The following is a 25,569-nucleotide window of genomic DNA, read 5'->3' as shown; positions in this document are numbered from 1 at the left end:
ACCGCAGCCGGCTGGTCTCGCGAGGCTCAGCCGCCCGCCGAGGCCTCGGTCGTCCCTCCGCGGCGCCCCGCCCCCGCGCAGTGCCGCAGCCCCGCGGCCGGAACCCGGAGCCCTGCGTTCGCGCTCGGCCTCCCTCCCGCCGCGCCGCCCGTCCGCCGGCCTGCGTGTCGCTGGTGGGGAGCGAGGTGAGCGCCCGGGAGAGCCGGCCACGTGGCGTGGGGCGGGGAGGGCGCTTCGGGGAGCAGTGTTTGCCCCCGGGAGCGCCCCGGGGGTCGGGGCCGCTGGCTGTTCCCCGGCGCTCGGTGTGTGGGCTTGCCTCAGGACCCGGAACTCGGCGAGGAGCGAGCATAACCTACTTTACCGAACTGGAGCCACGAGCCCGGTTTGGCTCTAAGCGCTTTCTCTATCTACGGAACTCATACATTTATAGCCTCCGGTGCCCTGCGGTTTTACGCGCGCTCTGCCCATGAGGAAGGTGGCTTAGAAAGTGGAGGAGCGCACAGCCGCCGGCAGGAGACCACCCTCTCCTGACGCCTGGGCCTCCCTCCACCTGCGGGAGGCCGGCCCCTGGAGCTCTGCCGGGGTGCCTGCCCTTGGGAGACGCCCAGTCGTCCTCCCCTTGGTCCCCACCCACCGCCCGCTCCCGATCACCAAGCGATCTCCTGCCCTTTAGCCCCGCTGACATCGATCACCGCAAGACCCCTGGGGCTCCCGGGCTCTTTCTGCTTAAGTCAGAACATATTACCCTGGTGTTTTGAAGTTGAGGTCAGCAAGAATGGAAAAAGAACGTTGGTGACCCCTCAGGCTGCAGAATGAAAAACTCCCATAAATGTAAAACAAGCGAAAGCAGCTGTACGTGACATCATATAAAAGTAGCAAGCCCAGCCCCTGGGCCTGAATAGATCCTTAAGAGGATTTACTTGTTGACGCCATTGTACACATGGTTACGACTAGTAAGGGACACAGGAAATGGTGATACATAAACATAAAGGAACGGGCAGACGGAGAATGGGAAGGACCTCTTGACTCCCAATTCAGGTTTGCTGCTGTGAAAAGCCCTTCTTTTCTGAATGCTGAATTCAGGCCCTGAATACTTTTGTCCTTTTGCAGATGTTCACTCTGCCTCAGAAGGAATCTAGGGCACCTGCCACCTGTCCGGGCCCAGCCTCCACACAGGACCTGGACAGTAACTACGAGGATGGTCTGGAAAGAGAATGCTCCAGAAAACCGGACCGGAAGGTGCCAGAGTTCTGTGGAGTGGGTGATCCCACTGCCATGTTATCCTCAGACAGCTCTTACCTGTCCTCTAGGGGAGACATCATTAAGTGGTTCTGGGACTCGGCAGAAGAGGGCTACAGGACCTACCACATGGACGAGTATGATGAGGATAAGAACCCCAGTGTGAGTGAGACCCCTGTCCCCACTGGACCCCAAGGGAGGACTGCAGGGTGGGATGCCCTACCTTGACCAAGAGGTTGTTCTAGATGCTGGGGTTACATCCGTGAGCAAAAGCAAAGTTCCTGCCCTCATGGAGTTTTTGTTCTACTGGGGGAGGCAGATGGGGAACAGACCAAAAAAAAAAAAAAAAAAAAATCCCTGTAATAGATGGTGATAAGTGCTGTAGAGAAGATAAGGCAGGGTAAAGAGGATAGAGAACGATGGGGCGGTCTGGGGATGTTGCGGTTTTATGTAAGGTGGTCACAGAGGGCCACTTTTCTAAGGTGACGATTCGAGTAGAGACCTGAAGAAAGCAAAGGATTGTATAGTTATCTGTTGCTGTGTAACAAATTACCCTAGATTTCAGCAGCTTAAAAGAAACATTTCATAATTTCTGGGATTCAGGATCTGGGTGGGTGCCTCGGGCTCAGAATCTTCTGTGAACTTGCAGTGATGCCAGGGTTGTGGTCTCATCTTAGGCTTGACTTGGTGGGGGGCACGGGAGAGGATCACTTCCAGGCTCGTTCTTGTGGGTGTTGGCAGGCCCTAGTCCCTGGTCACATGGGAAGCTCCACAGGACTGCCTCATGACATGGCAGCGGGCTTCCCCCAGGGCAGGCGATCCAAGAGAGAAGGAGACACCATGAGTACCCAGGATGGAAGCCAGGGACTTTATAACCTATTCTTGCAAGATGTCACATCTGCATATTCTGTTCGTTAGAACTGGGTCACTAGGTCCAGCCCACACTCATGGGAAGGCCAAGGAAGGGTGTTTGGAATGGCAGGACCACTCCCGCTTTGCCTTTCTGCCTCGGTGTGCATCTCGGGCCTTCCTTTGGGACCCCTCGGCTATGCTCACCGTGCCTCCGTATCTCTGTCTCCAGGGCATCATTAACTTGGGCACCAGTGAGAACAAACTCTGCTTTGACCTGCTGTCCAGGCGGGTAAGTCCTGGTGCACCTCTGAGTGGCATCAATAGCTCCCAGGGACTGTCTGCTCTTGGACTTCCCTTGAAGGCTTCCCTGACCAGAGCCTGCCGCTTGCCTCCGCAGCCCTGGCCTGAGTCAGCCCACCCCGGTTCCAGATCTGCCTCAGGGACAGCTTTCTCTGTGGTCTTGGGCGAGCCACTTCCCTGTTCTGGTCCTGCTTCTTCACCTCTTCCCCATACTCAGTCCCTCCTGCTCTCACGGCTGGGGAGGGGGGGAGCACTCAGTGGGGTGTGGTCAGTATTTATCAACCACGTCTGGGGTAGGGAGGACTCTGATTTGCAGCTTTTGCTAATTCCCGTAGTGTAAATACTCCACCGTGGCTGATTTCAGGCCACGGATGTGACATCCCTGCACACAAAGTTGGGCAAAGGGGGGTTGTGGCACCCATTATGTAGTGTCCCCACCATGTAGACACAAGATGGAAATAGCTTCAAGAACACACATAAAATGTAATAATATACATTATAACAAGCGTCTTCCTTCGGCTCAGGTCATGATCCCAGGGTCCGGGGATCGAGCCCTGCATCGGGCTCCCTGCTCAGTGGGGAGCCTGCTTCTCCCTCTGCCTGCCACTCCCCATGCTTGTGCGCACTCTCTCGTAAATAAATAAATAAAATCTAAAAAAAATGTAGTAACATAATCAGAGGCAGTGATGTTTTAGTTATTACCTTTGTTTTTAGTGTAATTTACTTATTTATACATTTATAGAATTTAATTTTTTTAAATGGCTGTTTTTTTAAAACACAGCATATAAAATTCCTGGAAACTTAATAGTTCGAGCCATTTCTAGCAAACCAGTGAAAATGCCTGATAAATGTGTCTCCCAAGGCCACACACTCAAAGTTTGGGATGGTAGAGAAAGCGACGGCTAACCCAGAGGAACTTATTTCCGAGGTGACAAATCCAAGACCCAAGGGGAGAGGGGTGTAGGAAGGGGGCTTAAGATGCATGTTCTATCTAGCCAGTTCCCTGCTGCACTGTCCAATAGAAGTAAAACGTGAGCCACGAATATAACTTAAAATTTTCTGTCAGGTAAGTAAAAAGAAATTGGTAAATTCATCTTAGTAATATATTTTATTTAGCCCCATACATCCAAAATAGGACCGTTTCAACATGTAATCAATCTGAAAAATTAAGATATGTTACGTACTGTTTTCATATCAAGTCTTTCAAATCCAGTGGGTCTCAGTTCAGACGAGGCGCGTTCCAGGTGCTCAGGAGGCACGCGTGGCCACGGCCTTGCTGGACGGCGCGGCTCCCTGGGCCGAGGGAGAGACAGAGAGGCTGGCGTCATAGACGAGTGGCTGACCGCCCTTCTCCTTTGGTTCACTCCCCCAGACTTCTGCCTTTCCTTGACGTCGTGTCTGTGATGCCCAGCGAGTTACTAACCCAGCACCTGGTCAGGGTGGGGACGGTGTAGAAATGGCCACACTTTCCGAAGCGTAAGGTGGAGCCGAGCCTGTAGGAACACAATGGCCCGAGTCCCTCCAGAAGTTGGAGCCAACACCGAGGTGATGGCACCCAATTCTGGGACGCCTTTTGTCGCCCCAGGGAGAAGCTGAGCAGCATGGTCTCTATCCCTACCTCTACAAATCCACCCCTCTGGGTTGTTTATGTATTTATCTATTCAAAAGATTTATTTATTTATTAGAGAGAGAGAGAGAGTGTGCACAAACATGGACGGGGCAGAGGGAGAGGGAGAGAGAGAGAAGCTCAAGCAGACTCCTTGCTGAGCACGGAGCGCAACATGGGGCTCAATCTCACGACCCTGAGATCCCGACCTGAGTGGAAATCAAGAGTCAGATGCTTGACAGACTGAGCCACGCAGGCACCCCCACCCCTCCAGGTTTTGAGATGGCAGTGTTGTTTAAAGAGCACTGGATTAGGAGTCAGACCTTCTGGGTTTTGTCTCAGCTCTGCCACTTGCCAGCTCCATGACCTTGGCTGCGTCACCTCACTTTTTTGAGCCTCGGTTTCCTCATCTGCAAAATAGGCAGAAGCCGTGCCTGTGCTGTCTTTCTGCTGGTTTCTCTGATGAGCGGACCGAGGCCGGGCTTTACTGGCCTGGGTGCAGTGTGGATGCGGGGGCAAGCGCCGGTGGTCACCAAGAGGGTGTGTGGCCCTCAGCCCCGCTCTTCCTCTGTCCCCAGCTGAGCCAGAGCGACATGCTGCGGGTGGAGCCGTCCCTGCTGCAGTACCCTGACTGGAGGGGACATTGGTTGTAAGTAGCTGCCGTGGGCCGGTGGGTCTCAGCCCTGGGTGGTCTTGCTCCCCAGGGGACCTACGGCATCTGGAGACACTTCTGGTTGTCACAACTGGGAAGGGGCTGTTACTGGCATTTACTGGGTAGAGGCCAGCGATGCTGCTAAACCTCCTACGGTGCCCAGGATAGCCCCCCCAACAAATAATTATCCCACCCCAAATGTGAATATGGCAGGTGGAGAAAGCCTGCCTTAGGCCGAGGGCCCGTCCTGGGGGCCTGGCGATCCTGGGGTCTCCTGGAGGGTTTGCAGGGATCTAGTCCCTCTGCTGTCCTCCCCAGCTCAGGAGCTCCGTCGCTTGCGTTCCCTAGGTCTGAGGCCTGCGGAGGGCCTTCAGGCATGGAGTCCTTGTCTCCGCTCTCTCAGTAGTTTTACAGGAACCAGGATCAGCCTTGGGGGGCTGCTGGCGAGGGCGTTTTCCTCCTGGTCAGATGGGGTGTGCTAAATAATGCTAATTGGAGTTGGTACTTAGTGAACACCTGCTGGGGGCAGCCGCTGTCCTAGGGGCTTAGTGGCCAAACAGGACTTGGTTCCAAAGCGCATGTTCCTATAGTGATGAGGATGGAGGGCCCTGGAGACAGCCTGCTGGCTCGAGTGTGGACTCTGCCACTGACCAGCAGGTGACTTAGTTCCTTCAAGCCTCAGTTTCTTTGTCTGTAAAATGGGAATAATAATGGCATCATAGGGTTGTTATAAAGATTAAATGAGTAAAATTCCCCAGGTAACTCCTGCATAATGCACATGCTCCAACAGTGACGCTGACGCTAGTTACTGTTACAATAACATTATTGCTATTAGCTAGATCTACATGTAGATGGAGCTGCTTTTGCTATCCCTGAGGCCTGCGGACTAGGTGGGTCGGGCGTCCTGGAACTACAGAGAATGCAAGTCTCCGTGTGTGGGTAGTGGTGGGGCAGGGGGCTGGTGGGCCCTGCGACGTGGAGGCCACGCTCACCCCACTGCCCTCGTGGGAAACCAGAGAAGGTTAATGGCATCCGGGTGAAGGTTCACCAGAGGAGCTTTGGGATGGACCGTAGGTTGGGGATCATCTGACAAGCGCTGCCCATCCTCTGTCTGATCTCTAGCCTCCGGGAGGAAGTGGCCAGATTCCTGTCTTTCTACTGCAAGAGGCCTACACCCCTTAAGCCAGAGAATGTGAGTAGTCCCCTCCTTGGCTCTCCCCTGCTCTTCTGCCCACCTCCCCCAACCCATGCAGGGGTAGGGTGGGCTTGGGATCTGCCTTTCACTCGGTTTTGACCTGTTTCCAGGTGGAATTAGGAACACCCCCTCCCTTTGTGTTCCTCATCCTAGATATTTAGGATATAATTTGGTTACAATTTCTGCTCCAGTTTGTTCTGTGGTCCCTCGTTGCCTTCATACCTTCAGGCAAGACGCTCTGAGTGACCAGCTCCCTCTTCCTTGCTCTGTTGATCCAGAGCGTGGTCCAAAGAATAAGCTACAGATGCACTTGGCTGTTAAGAGAGGCCTTTGGCTTCCTCTGGTGGCTTTGCTGTGACAGAGGGCACTGTCCCTCCCTCTATGCCAGCCTGGATACAGCTGTAGGTCCTTGCTCCCTCCTGGACGGATATTCATTTTTATCACATGGATGTGTCACCTGCAGGTGGTTGTTCTGAATGGCTGTGCCTCTCTCTTCTCGGCTCTGGCCACAGTGCTGTGTGAGGTCGGGGGTAAGTGACCCATGGCCTGCTCAGCTTTGGGAGCCGCCCTATGCCTGCAGGGTCCACAGTTACCTGTCTTTGCGGGCTGCATCAGAACGCCTTTGGCCACAGTAGACTACGAGACTGCAAGGGGCTTAATGAGTGGCTTGACCAGATACCCGGATGTCGGCAGTTTCAGAGGTCAACGTGATGCCAGGGTTCGGGGCCTGTCTCTGGGATGACCTTGGTTTTTCCCTTCCTGTGATGGCTGTCGCATCCTTACATGACAGTGGGTCCTAAAGCAGGACAAAGGGGGAAGGCTGTGCCTTGCCTGTGTCTTTGTTTTATTGGGAGGGGGCAGGGGAGATACTCTTTCCTGAAGAAAGTCCCAGCAGAGCTCCCCTTACGTGTCACTGGCCAGAACCGCCTCACAGACCCGTTCCCAGAGCAGCCCCTGGTAGACGGGTAAGAACCACAGCGGACTTCAACCAAACGTGGTTCATCCCCAGGGGCTGGGGGAAGAGGCCCTCCGTCCTCGGACTTAGTGCTGGTCATCCCTGGGAAATCTGGTGCTCTCTTAGCCAGGAAATTGGAATGGCTGTAGAGTAGGCAGCCAGCACAATCTGCTAGAGGAGCCATAGTGGGACTGAGAGCGGGTTCCGGTCAGGGGTTATTGTCACCAGAACAGAGGCCCACTCACACCAGCTTTGCTGACAGTGATCATATGGGTGAGCTTTACTGACCACATGCTGTGTTGCAGGCACTGGCCTAAGGCTTTATACACAGGCCCATTTAATCCTCACTTCTCCCCTCTGAGGTAGGTCCTGTGCCATCCCTATGTCCCAGATGAGGACATTAGGGCACAGGGGGTTAAGTGACTTGTCAGATTCACACACAGAGATAAGAACCAGGATTTGAACCATAAGAAGAAGATTCATCGCAAGGATAGGATAGGCAATTTCCTACCCATTCTCGAACAGTCAAGAACGGGATTCAGTGTCCCACTCTCCACCTCTCAAGGGGTTAGACAGTCCCTCCTCCCCCTCCCCTTTGTATGTGCAGACCTCTCTCTGGACCTTCCGCAGCTGCCCCAGCTCCACCTGCTCATGACCTTTCTGCTCAGGTGCACGTTCTCACCCCCTGAGTGTCTGTGCTTCCTGGAGCGAAGTCGTGAGAGAGAGCATGCACGTGACGGGTTTCTGGCCAGCTGGTGGTTGGCTCCCTCGGGTCCCTTGTTTCCCTCTGGTCCACTCCCCGTGGCTGGGGTAGGGAACATGTAGGACAAAGCTGCCCCTTCCAGAGCTGTGAGTGGGGCAGACTGGGGGAAGGGAGGGCAGCTTGACCTCGCATCCTCTTCGGAACTAGGGGAATGCCTGCCTCTGCATTAGGGTACACCTTGGAGGTCATCAGCCCCCCTCTGCCCCTCCAGCTAGAATCTTCCGCATGACATGCCTCCCAACCAGATGGCCTCAGCCTTGTGTTTGAATGTCCCCAGGGAGGGAGAATCCACTCCTCCTGAACACACTCTATCTCTGGGCAATTCTGTATGCCGTCACGTTTGTCCATTTGTTGAGCCCAGATCACCCCGCAGCTTTGACTCACTGGATCCCGGTCTGTCCTTGGAGTGAGCGGGCACGTGGAGTGCTTCAGAGGGATCCTCTGAGGTTCAGTGTCCTCATCGGTAAAGTTAGGGTGACAAGAGTACTGATGTCCCAGAGCGGTTGTGAGGCCCAAATGAGATAACACACAAACACACGTTTAGCCCAGTTCCCAGCACGTAGTAAGCATTCAGTACATGTCAGCTGCAGATGATCAGAAAGGGGACTCATACCAGTGGATCCAGGTGTTAGTGAGAGCTTGGGAGTTGAGAGACGGAGTGTAGCCCCGGTGTTCCCCCAAGGGCATGGAAGGCTGGGAGGGGTGTGGAGCCTGTGGGCGGGGTTGGCTGGGTGTTCTGGCCAGAGGGTGACAGGCCCTGGCCCGTTCCTGCCCTCAGAGGCTTTCCTGATCCCCACACCTTACTATGGAGCCATCACACAGCACGTCTATCTCTATGGCCACGTCCGTCTGGTCTGTGTCTATCTGGACAGTGAGGTAAGAGTTCCTGAGACCCTGGTGGGACCCGGGCCTTCCCGTAGGGGAAGACTTTCCTCTCTCCGAGTTTGAGGGCAGACATGGGAGGAATCCGTGCTGCAAGGGGAGTAGACCCTTCTGCTGCCCAAGGCTGTCCGTACCTGGCTTCCCCTGGGGCTCCCCAGGTCCCGGCTCTGAGATCTGGGGTCAGTGTAGAAGCCAAGGGCAGCCGCAGGGAGACTACATCAAAATGGTGGGGTGAGGATGGGGCAGAGCAGACCTCAACGTGTAAGTTCTTAGGCTCTAGTCAGAGGATCTGTGGGGCCTCTTCCCGACTAAGAGTGCGGAGGTGTCCCTGATGTGATGGGGTGGGCAGCAAGGAGGGGAGTGACCCTGCCAGAGTTTTTTCAGAGACTGTTCTAAGGAGGCTAGAGATGATGGGTAGGAGAGGCCCCAGAAGCTCAGGTTTGGGGGATCACTGAATTGGGCTGGTGGCTTTTCTCCGTCTTTTTCCAGGTCACTGGGCTGGACACACGCCCCTTCCAGCTCACCGTGGAGAGGCTTGAGATGGCCCTGCAGAGAGCTAATTCTGAGGTCTGGCGGTCAAGTCAAACCCAAGGTTGGGAGTGGTGGGTCTGAGCAGGGCACGGACTTCCTGTGGCTGATCTCATCCCCACCGTGGGGTTGGCGCTCCTTGATGCAGTTGGGGTGTCAGATGGTCACAGGGAACCATTCTGGGGGTCAATCAGGAGCCTGTGGAAGGTCTTCCCACTAGAGAAAGACTCTGAGACCTGTGTACAAAGAGTCAACCAGGGAACTCGATGAACACCCCCCACCCCTGCTGCACCCGAGTTTGATTCAGTGGGTCAAGTGTGGAGCTTAGTGGTCTGACGTTCAGTGGTCTCCCTGGTCATTCGAGGAGGTCATTCCCTTGTCACGATCCCCTTTGAGGACACCTCCTGGAGAAAGGCAGAGACGAGTACCACTCCCGTGGTTCCTTTCCAGTCCGTCCGTGGCCCTTACCGTCATATGTGCCTGCTGTAGGAATTCTAAAAGTGCAACCCCCGCCCGTTATTCTACCAACAGAGGCAGCCTTTACTGCCATTTGGGCCTGTTGGCCTCTGGGCTTTGTTCTCTGCCTCTGGTTTCCTTCCCGGTTGACGCGATGCACATATGGATGTCTGCTGCAGATACGTGATTCTCTGCCCTTGCCGCTTCACGCTGGGTCGTGGATGTGTTCCCATCCCATTTCCCCAGGGGCCCGCCCAGCCGCAGGCCCCATTCAGTGGGAGTGTGTGGCTCTGGCCTTCAGGAGCAGCTGAGCGTTTCCTGCCCCACTGATGGTTTCAGGGTGTGAAGGTTAAAGGTCTCATCCTCATCAACCCCCACAACCCTCTGGGCGACATCTACTCCCCAGGAGAGCTGCGGGACTACCTGGAATTTGCCAAGAGGTGAGGCCCCCCCACAGTCACCCCACAAAACGTCCTGGCAGACCAGGATACCGGTGTGGGCTTTGGTACAGACTCTTCTACCCTGTCCACTCCCCTGTGGGCTCCCGCCTGCTTTGGCCCTTTCCCAGCAGTGGGGTGGAGGGGCCAGGGGTTTGTGGGGTGCTAGTTCTCTCTCTCCCTCTTTCTTTTTAGGACAACAGCTGTCCTATATTGTATCCCCCCAGGGGCCGGGTACCCTGCTAAGCTCTTCACATGCCGTATCTCATGCAGTCCTCCCAGTCACCCTATTAGTCATCATGCGTCATTGTCCCCAGGTTGCTGAGCCTTAGAGTGAGCAGTGGAGCCAGACTTGAATCTGGGTCTGTCTGTACATACCTGTGTGGCACTCAGTTGGGCCCTTCTTCCGTGGAGGTGCCCGAGGCCTCCGCCTCTCCTCCACAGTTCTTCAAAAGCCCCACTGTCATCTGCTTTGTGTGTGCGGCTTCCTGTGTGAAAATTGAGACATGAGAAAGGTGTCTCTGGAAAAAAGTTTGGTAGCCCTGGGCTCGACCCTAGTCCCATTGGGTTTCTGAGTCATTGCTTCCCCACCATGGGGGACCTATCTGGCCTGCAGAGCAAGCCGTCTCCTCCCCGGCTCTGCCCCCCCAGGCACGAGCTGCACGTGATGGTGGATGAGGTCTACATGCTGTCCGTGTTTGAGAAGTCGGCGGCCTACTGCAGCGTCCTGAGCCTGGAAGGGTGAGTCTGCCCTGTCACAGCCAACTCTGCCAAGCCCCAGTCCCTGGGCCCCTGTGGCTCGGCCCACAGGGCATGACCTGTCCTGGGGCAGTTCCTCTTCCATCCAGCTGGTCCCAATGTCCTCAGATCCCCTAAAGAGAAGATGGGAGGGCCGGGCTGCATCAGGGGTTTTCAAGTTGTTCTGTGGGGTTTCTGAGAGAGCCGTAGGATTCCTGGGGGTGGGGTGGGCTGCGAGGGTGGGAACTGGCCGGTGCTGTCCCCCTCATTTCCAGAGTAGCTTCAGCTTCATCATCCATCTGTCCACTCACTCACTCACTCACCCATTCAGCAAATCCTTCTGCAGCCCCAGGCATGTGCCAAGCACTTCTAGCTGTTTGGGCTTTTTCATTAGATTTAGTCTGAGCCAAGAATCTGCGGCTGCAACAGCTTTGGAAACTCTTAGACCAGATCACCTGTGAAGTCTGTAAATGTGACATTGAGAGATTCTAAGAATTCCTGTTACTTGTTCAGAACTTTGGACCCCGTGAAGTCCTTTCCATTGGTTCTCTCAGCTGGTCCTTATGAGGCTCTGCCAAGTGGACGGTTGTTACTCCTGTTTGTCTATGGATTAGGAAAGTGAGAGGCAGAGAAATAGCGACTTGTCATCTACTCTGTGCCAGACATGCTCGGTGCTGGGATCCAACAGTGAGCGAGAAAGACATAGGCCCCCCTCAGGTGGAACTTTTGTTTCTAGCCAGAAAAAACACTTTAAAGATTTTATTTGAGAGAGAGAGAGTGAGTGAGCAGGAGGGAGAGGGAGAGAGAATCTTAAGCAGACTCCATGCTGAGGGCAGAGCCTGACTCGGGGCTCAATCCCACAACTGCAAGATCATGTCCTAAGCTAAAGCCAAGAATTGGATGCTTAACCGACTGAGTCACTCAGGCGCCCCCAGAAAAAACATTTTAGCAGCTAAATACACAGTCATTTGATTGTGGCTTTGATAAGTGCTAAAAAGGACAAGTCTGGGGAGGCATGAGGGGATCTGCTTGGGGTCCCCAATGGGCCCAGTCTACTGGGAGGTGCTCAGAGAAGATCTGTTTGAGGAAGTGGAATTTGAGCTAAGCTCTAGATTGGGGGCCAGCAAATATTTTTGGATCAGATGGCAAATATTTAGGCTTTATAGGCCTACGGTCTCTCACTCAACTCTGCCATATAGCACAAAAGCGGCCATAGACAGTATGTACATGAAAAAGCATGGCTGTGTTCCAATAAAGCTTTATTTGCAAAAACAGGCTATGGGCCGGGTATGGCCTGCAGGCTGTAGTTTGCTGACCCTGGCTCTAAAGGATGTGTAGGAATTGGTGATTCAAGAGATGAAACCAGGGTTTCACACAGACCCAGAACCAAATCCATCCAAACACGTATGAGCTTTTGTGGATCTGTGTTGCCTCCGTTCCCACACTGTGTTCTCTGCAGGTTGCCTGACCCCCAGAGGACCCACGTGATGTGGGCGACCAGCAAGGTAGGTTCCTGGCTGGCCTCGGGATGTCAGGGAGGTGGGAGGGCAGAGAGGTGGGTGGAACCAGCTTCCCCGGTGGAGGGCTGGCCACTGCTCAGGCTGCCTTTCTCCGTAGGACTTCGGGATGTCTGGGCTCCGCTTTGGCACGCTGTACACGGAGAACCGGGACGTGGCCACTGCGGTGGCTTCCCTCTGCCGCTATCACGGCCTCAGTGGCTTGGTCCAGTACCAGATGGCGCAGCTGCTCCGGGACCGTGGTGACTGCCTGGGCCTGGTCATTTGAGAAGTGGGGGGGAGGTTATAGTCAGTCGGGGGCGGGCCAGGGATCATGGGTGCTTCTCTCATGAGAAGAATTTAGGGTGGTGTTCGAGAACCCAGGGCCACGACTGGGTTCATAGCCGACTCCATCAGTTCCTGGCCGTGTGGCACATTCCTTCACCTCCCCAAACCTCACTTCGTGTGATTTGTCGGTTCGAATGATACCTGGGATATAATAGGCACTTAGTCAACACAAACTCATCATTATTAGCTGTGAGTCCTTGAAGAAAGAGAGAGTAGAAGCAACAGAGGGAAAACGGTTATAATGGAAGTATCTCTGCCGACGAGGATCTCAGATAGTGAGTCTGGATAGCAAAGGCGATCTGTAATTGCCACCTTTTATTGAGCCCTGCTAGATGTTCTCATTGCACCAACTCATTGGTCCCTCCCCAGAATCCTAGGAGGCAGATATTCCTGTACTTTCTCCCGGTGTTTTATAGATGTGGAAATGAGGACTGGATACTATCCACCTGCTATAACAGCTAAAACTTAAAACAGTAGTGACACCGTCATGTGTTGGCAAGGATGCGGAGCAGCTTCAACTCTCACGCTGCTCTGGGAACGGAAGGGGGCGCGGCCCCTGCGGAAAGCAAGGTTGCTTGCAGAGTTAAACACATGCTTCCCAAATGGCCCAGCAATCCCACTCCCCGCTGTTTACCCTTATGGTCACACAAAACCCACCAAGTGAGTCTTTATAGCTGCTTTGTTCATGATCACCCCAAATGTCCTTCTGAGGATGAAGGAGGGGACAAGCTGGGGTGCATCCACACAGTGGAACACGGCTCTGCAGCGGGATCCAGGGCCACACAGAGTAAGCTCATTGTGCTGAGTGTAAGAGGCCAGTCTCAAAAGGTGACATGACGGTATGATCCCACTGCTGTGACATTCTGGAAAAGGCAAAACCGGAGTGACGGAGAATGGACCCCTGCTTGTGGGGAGCAGGGGAGTGACATGACTATGAACAGCACGAGGGTGTTCTTTGGGGTGAGGGTGAGGGAACAGCTCGGTGTCCTGCCTGCAGGGGGTGGGTTACACAGATGTGTACATGTGTTAAAACTCATCAAAGGGGGGTGGGGGCGCCTGGGTGGCGCAGTCAGTTAAGCATCCAACTCTTGGTTTCCAGCCCAGGTCATGATCTCAGGGTTGTGAGGTCCAGTCCCGCACTGGGGTTAGGGTTAGATTCTCTCTTTCCCTTTCCCTTTGCCCCCTCCCCCTGCTTGCACACTTGTGCTCTCTCACTCTCTCAAAAAAAGAAACATCAAATCATTTAAAAAAAACAAAACAATTAAGAAACCCTCATCAAATGGGACACCAAAGAAAGTTAATAGAAAAGCTGAGGATGGGGAGGTGAAGTTGCCCCAGGCCCTGCGTCTTGTCTTTGCCTGGGATCTGAACGGCAGCATCTGTGGCTTGGAAGCATCAGTGTGTGAGTGGGCCATCCTTCAGTTAGGATATGCACCCTGAGGGACCCTGTGTCCGCGGGCCTGGGAGCTGTGAGGCCAGGTATCTGGATTTCTGGTGCTTTCTACCGGACATGGAATATTCCTGTGGCCCCCATCCACCAGCTGGGGAAAGGGTCTTGGCAGCTCGTGGCCTTTCTCTTGTCAGCATTTAGACTCATGGGACAGCGTGGAGGATTGGTGAGAGATTTGTTTGTTGGCTTCTCTTTTCACCCAAACAGACTGGATCAACCAGGTGTACTTACCGGAGAACCATGCCCGGCTCAAGGCTGCCCACACCTATGTGGCAGGAGAGCTCCGGGCCCTGGGCATCCCCTTCCTGAGCCGCGGGGCGGGCTTCTTCATCTGGGTTGACCTGAGGAAGGTAATGCAGGTGGGACCGCAGGCCTGGGGGTAGTTGAAGCCTTTCTCTGGCAGGTGAGGGGCAGGGGTGTCTCGTCTGCAGCCTGAGCCCCTGCCCACCCTCCCAGTTCCTGCCTGAGGCCACCTTTAAGGAGGAAATGCTGCTTTGGCGCCGCTTTTTGGACAACAAGGTGCTGCTGTCCTGTGGCAAGACCTTCGAGTGTAAAGAGCCCGGCTGGTTCCGCTTGGTCTTCTCGGACAAGGCCCACCGGCTTTGCCTGGGTAAGTGACCTCCCCACCCCGCCGCACCCTTCATTCTGCGCTCCCCCTTCTCGTCCCACTTGTGGCTCTAGCAACCTCAGCCTGCCCAGCCTTGCCCTCTCAGCCATCCGTGCTACGGGGCTGTCACTTCTCCTTCCCAGGGATGCAGAGGGTCCGGCAGGTGCTTGGGGGCAAATCCCAGGTGGCCGAAGAGCCCCGTTCCTGTCAGACCCAGGAGCCAAGGAGCCAGCGCAGATGAGCTGGTCGTCGCTGGGGGACAGCAGGGCCTGGCAGCCACCGCCAACCCGAGCCATTTGGGGCTGTGAAGACTGACGGCGGATGGGCCATTTGTCAGGCGGGTACCCGACGTGACCTCACCCCCGAAGAAGAACCATTCCTGGCCCCTCTTGGGCAGTGAGAGACTCCTTTGGCTGTGCTCTGCTTCAGCCCCTCCCCCTCTACTAAACAAAACTGGGAGAAACTAAAAGCCTCTGTGGTGAGTAATGTACAGAATGGAGGAGTCGTGACTGCTCTTAAGCACAACCCTTCGCCCCCTGAGATCATGAAAAGAAAACAACGTGTACCTTCTTTTGACTGTACCGTCCTTCCTCCTTTTTTGCCAAAGAAACAAGTCAGAGGAACAACACATGTAAGAGAGAACATGCCCAAGAAATAAACAAGGGTGATAATTCCCAAACTCCAGGAGGAAGGAGTTAATTCTGTGTGTTCCGATTGTTCTCCCCCCATGAGGGTGTGTGGGCCCACAGGACACCTGGGACCTGGGACAAGCCTCCGCTTGGGCTGCGGTGGACAAGACCCCATGGGGGTAGTCAGGAAGAGCTGCCCTGTCTCTGGGATCCTCTTCCTCCTTCTTCCTGGCCAGGAGCTGCCTTCACCGACATCTCAAACCCCAGTGATCTAGCCACGACTACTGGGCGGGGAGATAAGGGCTGGACTTTGAACCCAGGCTGGCCTTTCCACCCTAAGCAGGCAAAGGGCCACTCAGGCCATCCTCAGGGCTGCTTGAGTGAAGAGCCCAAGTGGGCTTTCTGAACTGACCTTAAAGCTGTGTGCGGAGGACCCTTCTCTGGGGTCTCCACTCTGGTGTAGAAAAGCGGTCTCTTTCCTTGCTTCTGTTTTAAGATAATGTGGGGGCAGTCAGGGTGTACTTTCTGCAAACCATAGTATTTGATATAGGATTTGCTTTCCTCTACCTTTCTGCCTTTCCTCCATTCATTCCTTCTCCCTGTCTTTTCTTGAATACCTTCTATGTGCCAGGCACTGGGCTGGTAATTTCTGTGCATTATTTCTAACTTCGACAATCCTGGGAAGCTGACATTATCATCCACCACTTGAGAGATGAGGCCATGGAGTCTCAAAGAGCTGGAATGACATTCTCAAAGTCATGTAGCTAGAAAGTGTCAGAGCCGGGATTCAAAGTCGGGTCGGTTTCGTTGCGAATCCTGTGGTATTTGTACCCTGCCCAGGTACCAGCAGGAACCAGCAGGATGCTCTGACTCTTTCCAGTCCTGAGAACCAGGCTTTGTGTTGTCGTTGTCAGCACCTTTAATTGTTGTTCAGTGCCTTTGGCCAAGTATCGCTCCTTTCTATTTCCACTTCCAGGAAACACTGGTACTAGGATTTGTTGGTTCTGGAAAGCTTTCAGGTTTTATGGGTCAGAATAAGAACGGCCGCATCGCCTTTGCATCCCCTTTAAAAACCTCTGTTGTGACGCTGCCGTTGTGGTTCAGAGTCCCCCAGGGAAGGACCCCTGTGATATATTCTGTTTAGAATTCTCAGAAGAAGGCCTCCTAGTTCTTCTTTAGAGGGAATCCAAGCTGGCTCCCTCGCAGAGGCGGACCGAACCTGGGATCTGAGCCTGAACCGAGTCCGTACGAGCCCAGCTGGCTGGTGCTGTGTGAGGGATGTGCTCCACATCTCTCTCTGTGGAGTCTGGGTCTGGCGTAGTCTATACGCATCTCAGGTCCCCCTTTGTGCTCACCTTTCTGCTTTTGCTCCTTACGACAACCAGCCAGCCGTGCGTGAGCATCGCCCCGGGGGCCCCTCGACTGCTCCAAATGTCACTTTCTGTCCCAGGCTTCTCTGACAGCCTCATGGGGCGCGTGCAAACTGGGAACGCTGAGGGAGTTAACACGCCTGGGGCGATCCTTGAACAACAGGGGACGGGAACCAGGTCCACCTGCGTGCAGGTGGACCGCTGTGCAGTAGACAATTCTGACCTTCTGCACGGCTCCTGGAAGAGTGCCGCTGGGATTGGGCCCCAGGTGCCCAGGGCAGCAGCCTGCTCTGTAGCGCACGCTGGCCAGGCTTTCTTTGTTCTCTTCGACTTACTCCGATCTCTCCATTCCCTAGGATTGCTTCCCAGAATAGCTACCTGCATCAAGACTCAGTCTCTCAGGGAACCATGCAAAGCAGAGTATACATGAAAGGTCAACAGCATCCACCGTGTGTCTCCTGAGCTCAAGCTACTTTCCCCAACAACTCAGATGCAGGTCCCGGTTTGGGCACCAGAGTGATCGAATGCTTACCTAGTGATTTCTGTGAGTCTTTTCAGGAACCATCTATTGTTGGCAATTACAAGGGGAAATGTTTTTCATAGGGAAATGTTTCCCTTTTCCGATCAATGAAAATTCCTAAGCTATTCTATTACTGAAGTCTCACTTACAAATGACTAAAAATGGTAAACAGAGCTCACGGGTTAAACAAAAGGGGGGTGGGTTTATTGAATTAAGCAGGAAGGGGAAGGGCAGATGTTTCAGGCAGGGCTCTAGCCCGGAGTTCAAATGATGCCATCGGATTTTGTGCTCTCTCTTTCTGCCTTCCTCTCTTCATTCTCAAACATGCTCCATTCAGGGGGTGGCAGGATGGCTTCCAGACCGCTCTGAGCTCCAGAGTCCTTGTAGCAGACACCTACAGGGTATGGGAATGATAGAGAGACACCCTTTCTTCCTCAGCATTCATGTCTCTCCTGTTCCAGGAGGCCAATTGGCTTTACCTCAGTCATCCGCCCATTCAGGAGAATGTGGTGCTTGGAACCGGGGTTTTCTTCATCTGTCCACTCTGCCGTCCTAGTGTGTTGGACTTTTCCCCTTCGAGCTTCCTTCCTCATGGTCTCAGTACAGCTCCAGAAGCTCCACACATCACCTCCTCACCAAACACTTCCAGAGACAGGAAAGAGAATATGGTTTCCTGGGCCTCCTTTTCATTTTATTGCAGTCATTTATTCCCTCATTTATTAAAAAAAATATTTGTTGGGCCTCACATTTCTAGGGGTTCTTTATATATTTTCCAAGTGAGCACTTTGCCAGATACTCTGAAATTATTCACATTCATACTTTGAGCATTTTCTTTATCCTCCTGAACATGGAAATGACCTGAGAGCATTTAACTCTTACTCCTTTATATTCATCTCCTGTGACATTGTCAGCGAGCATTTTAGTTCATGCCTAGGCTGTTTGTCAGTTTGTTTGTCCCTTCTTCCTCCAGAAACTGCTTTGAAGAGTCATAACTACCCCAGTTTGGGTGAAGACTGGGCAAAATAGAACCTCCACTTTTCACGCTAACATTTTTAATAACAGTGCTAATGCTACACAGCTATCAACAGGATGTTTCATGTTTAACGCCGTGTTTCCTTGGACTCCGTCACCCTAGTAACAAGAGCCAGGCCGTCCTTCAGAATGCTGGGGAGGTAATGGTAGTCCCTCCAGCCACGGACCACTTCAGCAAGTACGCGTGTGAGCAGACCCATCTGAAGATACCCCAGCTCCCAGCCCCTCCAAAGCTTAACTTTCACATCCGGGAGTCCTGGGATTCAGGCATCACGATGGTGAGGTTAGCCCTGTTGTTGGCTCCCTCCAAGGCCCACGAGTACTCCAGGGAGGGCTGGGAATTCCAGAAGGAGCCAACCAAGTAGCCTCTCAGAGGAAGCCACCGGCCCCCGTCAGGAACAGGGACAGGGACACCATAGACTGGGACCCCGTTCCAAGGGCAGCTCCCAGCCTTGCCGACTCAATAAAGGACTTTGGAAGTGTTAAAACAAAAAAACCTATGTAGGCTACATCCCGAGGAGAGTTACAGATAAATTTGGTCTAGTACTGGTCTCAGACATCTCTTGAACTTCTGCTGAAACACTGCTTTCTATTAATTTTTAAAAATGGAGGTAAAGTTGACATACAGTGAACTGCACAGGTCTTCATCGTAAGAGGCAATGACTTTGGCCAATGTCCCCATCAAGGTGTACAACAATTCCATGGTTCTGAGTCTGCCTGTAGGTAACTGCTATTCTGGTTTCTCTCTCCATGAAGCAATTTCTCAATCAAAGGAACCGCATAGTTGTTCCCTTTTGTGTCTGGGCTATTTTGTTCAACTTAATGTTTGGAGAGTCATTGACATTGTTGCATGTATCTAGTACATTCTTCCTCTCTTTTTGGCCCTATCATAGTAATATCCCCTTTTTCATTCTTGGTATTAGTAGCTTTTGCTCTGTCTGCTTTCATTTTTGTCATGAATAGTCAGCTTTATGATGATTTTATTGATTTTGCTGGTTTTATTGGTTTTTTTCAATGAACTGTTACTTTTGTTAATGCTTTCTATTGTATATTTGCTTTCTAATTTAATGTTTTGTTTTGTTTTGTTTTTGCTTACATGTGAACTATGATTTTTGTATAAAGGGAAAATGATTATTTTTTGCTCCTTTCTTCTGCCTTTATGTTTTCCTCACTACTGGCCATAGTCATTGTTATTCCCTGATATAAAGAAAAAATGCAAAATGTGTGTACCTTATTGTGCATAAATTTTACCTCATTAGAAAAAGGGAACTGGAAAATATTGATCTGTAGTTAATGACATGCCTTCGATAAAATATTCAGATGTTAGCTACTTGATAGCTGCAATTTATTTTGCAATGCAGCAAAAAATGAGGGGTCAACAATGGGTGGATCAATATGTGATAAGTACCGTAAAATATTAATTACATAGTAGAGATGGTAGATATGTGGGTATTCACCGCAAACTTCTTTCAACTTCTTTCTTTTTTTTTTTTTATTAAAAGATTTTATTTATTTGAGAGAGAGAGAATGAGAGACAGAGAGTATGAGAGGGAGGAGGATCAGAGGGAGAAGCAGACTCCCTGCCAAGCAGGGAGCCCGATGTGGGACTCGATCCAGGGACTCCAGGATCATGACCTGAGCTGAAGGCAGTTGCTTAACCAACTGAGCCACCCAGGCGCCCTCAACTTATTTCTTTTTTTTACCTTTCACCCCCTTCACCCATTTCTCTCACCTCCCATCCCCACCTCCAGCAACCACCAGTCTGTCCTCTGTATCTATATGCTTATTTTTCTAAAATTTGTTTGTTTTTGTTTTTAGATTCCAGTATAAGAGAGATCACCCAGTATTTGTCTTTCTCTGTGTGACTTATTTAGCATGATGTCCTTGAGGTCCATCAATGTCTCTCTTGTTATGGCGGAATAATATTCCATTGTAGGGGGGCACCTGGGTGGTGCAGTTGGTTAAGTATCTGACTCTTGGTTTGGGCTCGGGTCGTGATCTCAGGGTCATGAGATCTAGCCTTCGCATAGGGCTCCGTGTTGGGTGTGGAACCTGCTTAAGATTCTCTCTCTCCCTGTGTCCCTCCCCCTGCTCTCTCTCTCTTTCTAAAACAAACAAATAAATAAATAAATAAATATTTTCTTTTAAGATTCTATTTATTTATTTATTTAAGATTTTATTTATTTGACAGAGAGAGCACAAGCAGGGGGAGTGGGAGAGGGAGAAGCAGGCTCCCCGCGGAGCAGGTACCCTGATGCAGGGCTCGATCCCGGGACCCTGGGATCATGACCTGAGCCGAAGGCAGATGCTTAACCGACTGAGCCATGCAGGCACTGCAAATAAATACATCAATCTTAAAAAAATTTGTTATAAAAAATATTCCATTGTATGTACCATATCCCCTTTTCTTTATCCACTCACCTGGTGATGGATTGTTTCCATATCTTGGCTATTGTAAATAATGCTACAGTGAACATGGGGATAAACATCTAGTTTTAAATTTCCAAATTTGTCATTTTTATTTTTATAGTTTTATACAGTCAGTATTTATAGTTGTTGTTGTTTTAGTTGGTATTTGTTTTGATTTACCCTTGAGTTTATCAGTTTATTGTTTGCCATTCACACCTCATCTCAGTACTTTCTTCTGGTTCTAACATTCTTTTTCCTGAAGTACATCTTTCAGAAATTCTGTTAGGAAGGGTTTATTGATAGTAAATTCTTTCTTTTTGTGTTTGTCTGAAAATGTCTTTATTTCTTATTCTTGAAAGATGGCTTCACTGAGTCTACAATTGTACATGGACTACTAGCTTCTCTTGGCCTTCTTATGATTATCTTAATGCTTTCTGTGTTTTGTTTTTGTTCTTATTGAGAAGTCTGCTGTTAGTCTTCTTGTCCACCTGTTACAAATGGTCATCTCTGCCCAGTGATGGAAAATTCTCAGCTAATCTCTCCCTGGATACTGCTTCTTCATTCTCTCTGTTCCCTCCTTCGTGATATATGCTGGCCTTCCCGCCTCTGTCCTCCCTCTCTTTCCACATCCTCGTCCATCTCTTTGTTTTCTCCTTGATCTGCATTCTGGGTAGTCTATTCAGATCTATATCCCAATTTACTAATTGTGTCTCATCTACTGCTTAACTTAGGCATTGAGTTCCTGATTTTTATGTTTAGTGCTTTTTCAAATTTCCTCGGTCTTTTCAGAAAATATCATCTTGTTTCTTTCTAATGTTGACATTCCATTTTTCAAGTCTTTGAGCACCATAAACTTACTTATTTTTTATTTATTTCTCATAATCCAATTATCTGTGGTTCTTGGAGGTAAAATTTGTGCTGTTTGTAGTTTCTTCTGACTGGCTTATTTATCATGTGCTCATTCTGGATTGTGTGCTTACATTTGTTGGGGTTTTATCTGTTGGGATCCTGAGCAGGCTGTGTGTGAAAGCATGACCCTCCAGCTGGGGGGGTTCATGTGTCCTTCTTCAGATGTGACCAACCTGTGTTGGTAATACTTTGTGTTATTCTCTAGGCTTGGAGCTTTCTGGGCCATGCTGGTAGATATAAATTCAAATCCCATATGGTTAAGAAGCCTGATGTTAAAGATTCTCAGCAGAGACTACTGTTCTCCATTCTCTGGACAAGACAGACAGTTTTTTGGTTTGTTGTTACTGATGTTGAGTTGGTTCCCCAGCCTTCCACCTCAGTATCCTGGCTTTCTGTGAGCCTCTTGGGATCCACTCCCCCACCTCGCATGCCCTGTTGTCGCTTCAACACTCAGTTTTCTCCCTGTAGCTTCATTTCTGGCCCCTGTATCTTTTCTTTACTATTTTTGTGAGCTCAGCTACCCATCAGACAGAGTGTTCATTATATTTGATCTGGGCTTGATAGGTGTTTTCTAGTTCTCCAGGCTGCCCAGCAGTGTCATTTAAGCTGAGCCAGCAAAAAATACCATACAATGATTCTTTCACAGAGTCTTTTTCCTTGGAGATTATACCTTTCTCCATTCTTGCAAACCACCATCATTTAAAGGAAGCGGTAAATCTGGGATACCACTGCACGCTAGCAATTCCTCCTGCCCGTAACCTTGCTTTCCCTTGATGATGCCACTTGCCTGGAAAGCCACGCTTTGTCTAACTTCCACTTTTGCTTTTCCTGACCCCCTGGGTCGGCAGGGATCTGCGCAGTCTCTGGTTTTTTCTGTGCCTTCAACGTGAGGAATGAAACATCTTTCTACAGCCTCACCTCTTTTAACCACTGACCACTGAACTTTTCTACCTTCTCAGGGACTGTGGGTCCTGGCTTCTAGTTTTCTATACCAGTCTGCTCCGCTGTCATCCTCAGCTGCTTTAGCATCTCTACAGCTTCTACAGTCATGGCTCTGTGCTTACTTACCTCCAATCACTGGCATGGTTTCTACCCCTGGAAATGTAGCCACATCGTTCTAGTTAGACTGGATGAAAAAAAACACTTGGTCTTTCTGATGGCTTCTTCTTTACATCCACTGCTTTTGCTCATGACTTTTTCTCTGCCTGGAATGCCCTATTCACTTCTCTACGTGCCAAAATCCTAACTATCCTCCAGGACCAGCAAAGATATTAACTATTGTGTGTGAAGTCTTCCCACATCTTTGCAACTGGATGTGATTGCTTTCTCTTTTGAACCCCGTAGCACTTTATTTATATTCTCCCAGGCTACATTTCATCCTCTGCTTTGCCTAATATTACTCGTGCATTTGTCTTCTTTCTACGGAGCTCCTCCCAGTGTCTGGGCACCCTTTATTCATATTCCTAGAGCATTTAACTATGTCCAGGCACTATTCATGTCTAGGGTTATAAGAAGTAAATAAGATAGGTTCCTCTGAGGCGGTGCCTAACACAGGTCTTTAACAGAGAAAGTCCTCATTTAATGAACAGGTGAATGATTAATGAAGATATACATATATTTATATATACACACAACATATATTTAATTCAGAGAAAGGCAAGAAAACAAAATACTTTCCATCTATCCTGTTACCAAATGGGGTGAATGTGTGGTAAATTTCCTGTTGTCTTGGGGGCATGTGGATTTGGAGGGCAGGGCAATGTTCTCTTGGATGTGGAGAAGCAAAATGTAGGTTTCCCATCTCCAGAACACTCTCATCCCAATATCCCTGGATCAGTAGCCAGCAGGCATTAACTGACAAGAATATTCCTGGAATCTCTTGCTGCTGGAAACCTCAGTCTCCAGACTCAGAATCTACTCCCTGATTACTTAAGCTGTAAGTAACAGCTTCCACTAGATGGCGCTATGGGATAGCTGGGCCCAGAACGGATTTGGCTTCTGCGGACTATTACCTGCAAACTGCACGGGCTCTGTGGGGTCATCTCATTAACCTCCCAATTACAGCACTCTGCATTTTGATAGATTTTTTTTTAGGCTTCACTTATGCCTTATGACAGGGGTTTTGCTGTGCATATGTGCATATGTAAGGCTAGATCATGTGAATAATACGGAAAGAAACAAAACAAAATCTCTTTCCCCCATTTCTATCTCCACCATTATTCCTCCAAAACTGTTCATTGCTTCTTGGATTCCCTCCAGAAAAAAATATTATACATACGCTTGAAATATAAACATCTGCATGTATATTTTCTCTCTCCTAATTTTGCATATACATAATTTTATGGAAAAGACCATATTTACTCAGTTTTAGAGCATGCTTCCATATTCACACACCTTCGAGATATTTCTGTACCGACATATATATGCATTCTCACATGATTCCATTTTAGTCATAATTTATTTTGATTACTATAAATTTTCCCATAGTTCATTTTGCTTGTTTCCAGTTTTTAGCTATTATTTGGAAAAACGCTGTAATGAGTATTTTTGGTAAACGCTGTTGAGAATATCCGTAGGGTAAACATACAGAGGGATTGGTGGAAAGGTTGCGGGCATTTTACATTTGATGGATATGGCCCAGTTGCCCTCCGGGAATGCTGCACCACTACTCACTGTAATAAAACGTTTACATTTGTGTCAGTTTTATAAGTGAAGCACGGTGCTTCGCTGCTTGGGCCTGCAGTTTCTTTAATTATGAATAAGGCTGCAGGTCTCTGCGGGACCAAGTTTTAGGGTGGAGCCTGAGCTTCGCGCTCCTGCCTGGGAGAAACCCTACGCGGGGCCCTGGCTCCTCCTGTCCAGCAGGGGGCGCGGGCCCGGCCGCTCCCGCACGCGCAGTGCGCTCGGTGTCAGACGTCGCCGAGCCCGGTCGCTGGCGCCGCTCTCCCCGCTCGCTCGCGCAGACCCGGCGCCGGCGGCCGGCGACTCGGCGCGGTCCCTCCCGGGCGGCCGTGGCCCGCGCCCTGCGGCATGCCCCGGTGACCGAGCGCGGGGCCGAGCGGGAGGCAACCGTGGCCGAGGTGAGCGCGGCGCGGAAGGGCCTCCGGGGCCGCGGCGGAGTCGGGCCTGGCCGCCGGGAAGCGCGGGCCGCGCGGAGGCCTGAGGGCGGCGAGGGGCGACCCCACCCCCGCCGGGGCCGCTCGCGGCGTCTCGCGCTGTGGGAGCGCTTGGATCTCCGCACCGCCTGGTCCCTGGTAACCCGGCCCGCCCCGCGCTTTGCGGCCCACTTGCGTCCTCTGCCCCCGCCCGCCCCTTTCCTCTCTCGCGGGACCCCGCAGCTGCCTTTCCCGCGGGGCCCACGCTGCCCCGGGACCTCTGCCTTCCCGCTGCCACCTCCTTCCCGCGAGCTGCGGGGATCGGGTTCTCCCCGCGGCGATTTCTGGCGCGCTGGGCTCTCCCGCGGCCGGTGGTAGCCCGTGCGGCGCAGGATGCCAGGGCAGGGCTTGGGGCACTGTGCCCTCAGCGCGGAGAAAAGCCTGGGTGGGGAAGGTGGTCCGGGGTGCCCAGGCCCTGGGCATCAGAGCTCAGAGGCATTTGGAGGTTTGCTACTGGCGGTGGGAGCCAGGTCAGTTTTGAGACTCAAATGATTGCTTGGTGTAACTTGTTGGGAACTGCTAAGCTAGAAGGGTCCTTGACTGGCTGGTCTGAAGATGCCTTTAAGTGGAAATATGTCAATTTTAATTCTTCGGAGTCAGCTGAGTGCTGTAAGGATTTGCACTGGGCTCGGGTTTGTGAATGTCAGGGCTCAAAGGCTGTTCGTGTTAATATATGACTCAGTTTCCAGCATTCCTCACTTCCGCTGTCTTAAGCCTCTCGGTTGCATGTGCTCGTATGAATAGATAAATTTGGATCCGTCAAGTTATGCTGCCTTTGCTTGTTGAGTGAAAAAGGTAGATCTAATCTAGGCTTTCGTAGGTAATTAGGCGAGGCTTGGAGGTTAGTAGCTGGGGCTCCGGAGTCAGACTGCCATCCTCCCAATCCTAGCCTTGGCATTTTCTAGTTTTGTGACATTGTGCAAGTTACTTAGCCTTCCCCTTGCACTTTCCCTATCTGTAAAATGAGGATAATAATAGCTTGTCACATGGCACTGTTAGAAAGATTAAATACGTTAACACAAAGTGCTTAAAACAGATGCA

The 25,569-nt window shown here is 51.3% G+C and overlaps 2 protein-coding genes across 4 annotated transcripts in view; both read left to right on the top strand.

Moving 5' to 3' along the window:
* The first annotated feature begins 223 nt into the window (after positions 1–223).
* ACCS (1-aminocyclopropane-1-carboxylate synthase homolog (inactive)) lies at positions 224–19,519 on the top strand. Of its 3 annotated transcripts, XR_006793811.3 has the most exons (16): positions 1,111–1,401; positions 2,321–2,380; positions 4,576–4,646; positions 5,772–5,841; positions 6,308–6,374; positions 8,341–8,438; positions 8,934–9,011; positions 9,768–9,868; positions 10,517–10,606; positions 12,063–12,108; positions 12,221–12,362; positions 14,105–14,247; positions 14,354–14,507; positions 14,648–14,982; positions 16,860–17,047; positions 17,994–19,305. XR_006793811.3 is itself a non-coding variant. In XM_045893866.3 (15 exons), exons 2-15 carry the CDS (start codon positions 1,111–1,113, stop codon positions 14,743–14,745), a joined length of 1,509 nt encoding a protein of 502 aa, XP_045749822.1. In that variant the 5' UTR covers positions 224–1,038; the 3' UTR covers positions 14,746–15,063. The 3 variants fall into 3 exon arrangements, 1 of the variants encoding a protein (XP_045749822.1); XM_045893866.3 differs by lacking the exons at positions 16,860–17,047; positions 17,994–19,305 and adding an exon at positions 224–1,038 and having other exon boundaries at positions 14,648–15,063; XR_010406885.1 differs by having other exon boundaries at positions 16,860–19,519.
* A 4,756-nt stretch (positions 19,520–24,275) lies between these two features.
* The window catches only part of EXT2 (exostosin glycosyltransferase 2), a 133,561-nt gene continuing 132,267 nt past the window's right edge, over positions 24,276–25,569 (top strand). The window contains exon 1 of the mRNA XM_045893863.3: positions 24,276–24,453. The gene's annotated coding sequence lies outside the window, so the exon portion shown is untranslated. The remainder of the gene's footprint in view (positions 24,454–25,569) is intronic.

The sequence above is a fragment of the Mirounga angustirostris genome, unplaced genomic scaffold (assembly GCF_029215605.1).
Source record: "Mirounga angustirostris isolate CCGP_5_RB_7025 unplaced genomic scaffold, mMirAng1.0.hap1 SCAF_13, whole genome shotgun sequence".
NCBI lineage: Eukaryota > Metazoa > Chordata > Mammalia > Carnivora > Phocidae > Mirounga > Mirounga angustirostris.
Note: the sequence above shows the minus strand (reverse complement) of the source record. Positions and strands in the feature narration are given on the sequence as shown.

Bases quoted from the DNA above. Each gene is read 5' to 3' on its own strand.
- ACCS (XM_045893866.3), top strand. From the start codon at position 1,111: ATGTTCACTCTGCCTCAGAAGGAATCTAGGGCACCTGCCACCTGTCCG. The intron at 10,607-12,062 runs GTGAGTCTGCCC...TGTTCTCTGCAG, and splicing joins AGCGTCCTGAGCCTGGAAGG to GTTGCCTGACCCCCAGAGGA. The intron at 14,508-14,647 runs GTAAGTGACCTC...TCTCCTTCCCAG, and splicing joins GGCCCACCGGCTTTGCCTGG to GGATGCAGAGGGTCCGGCAG.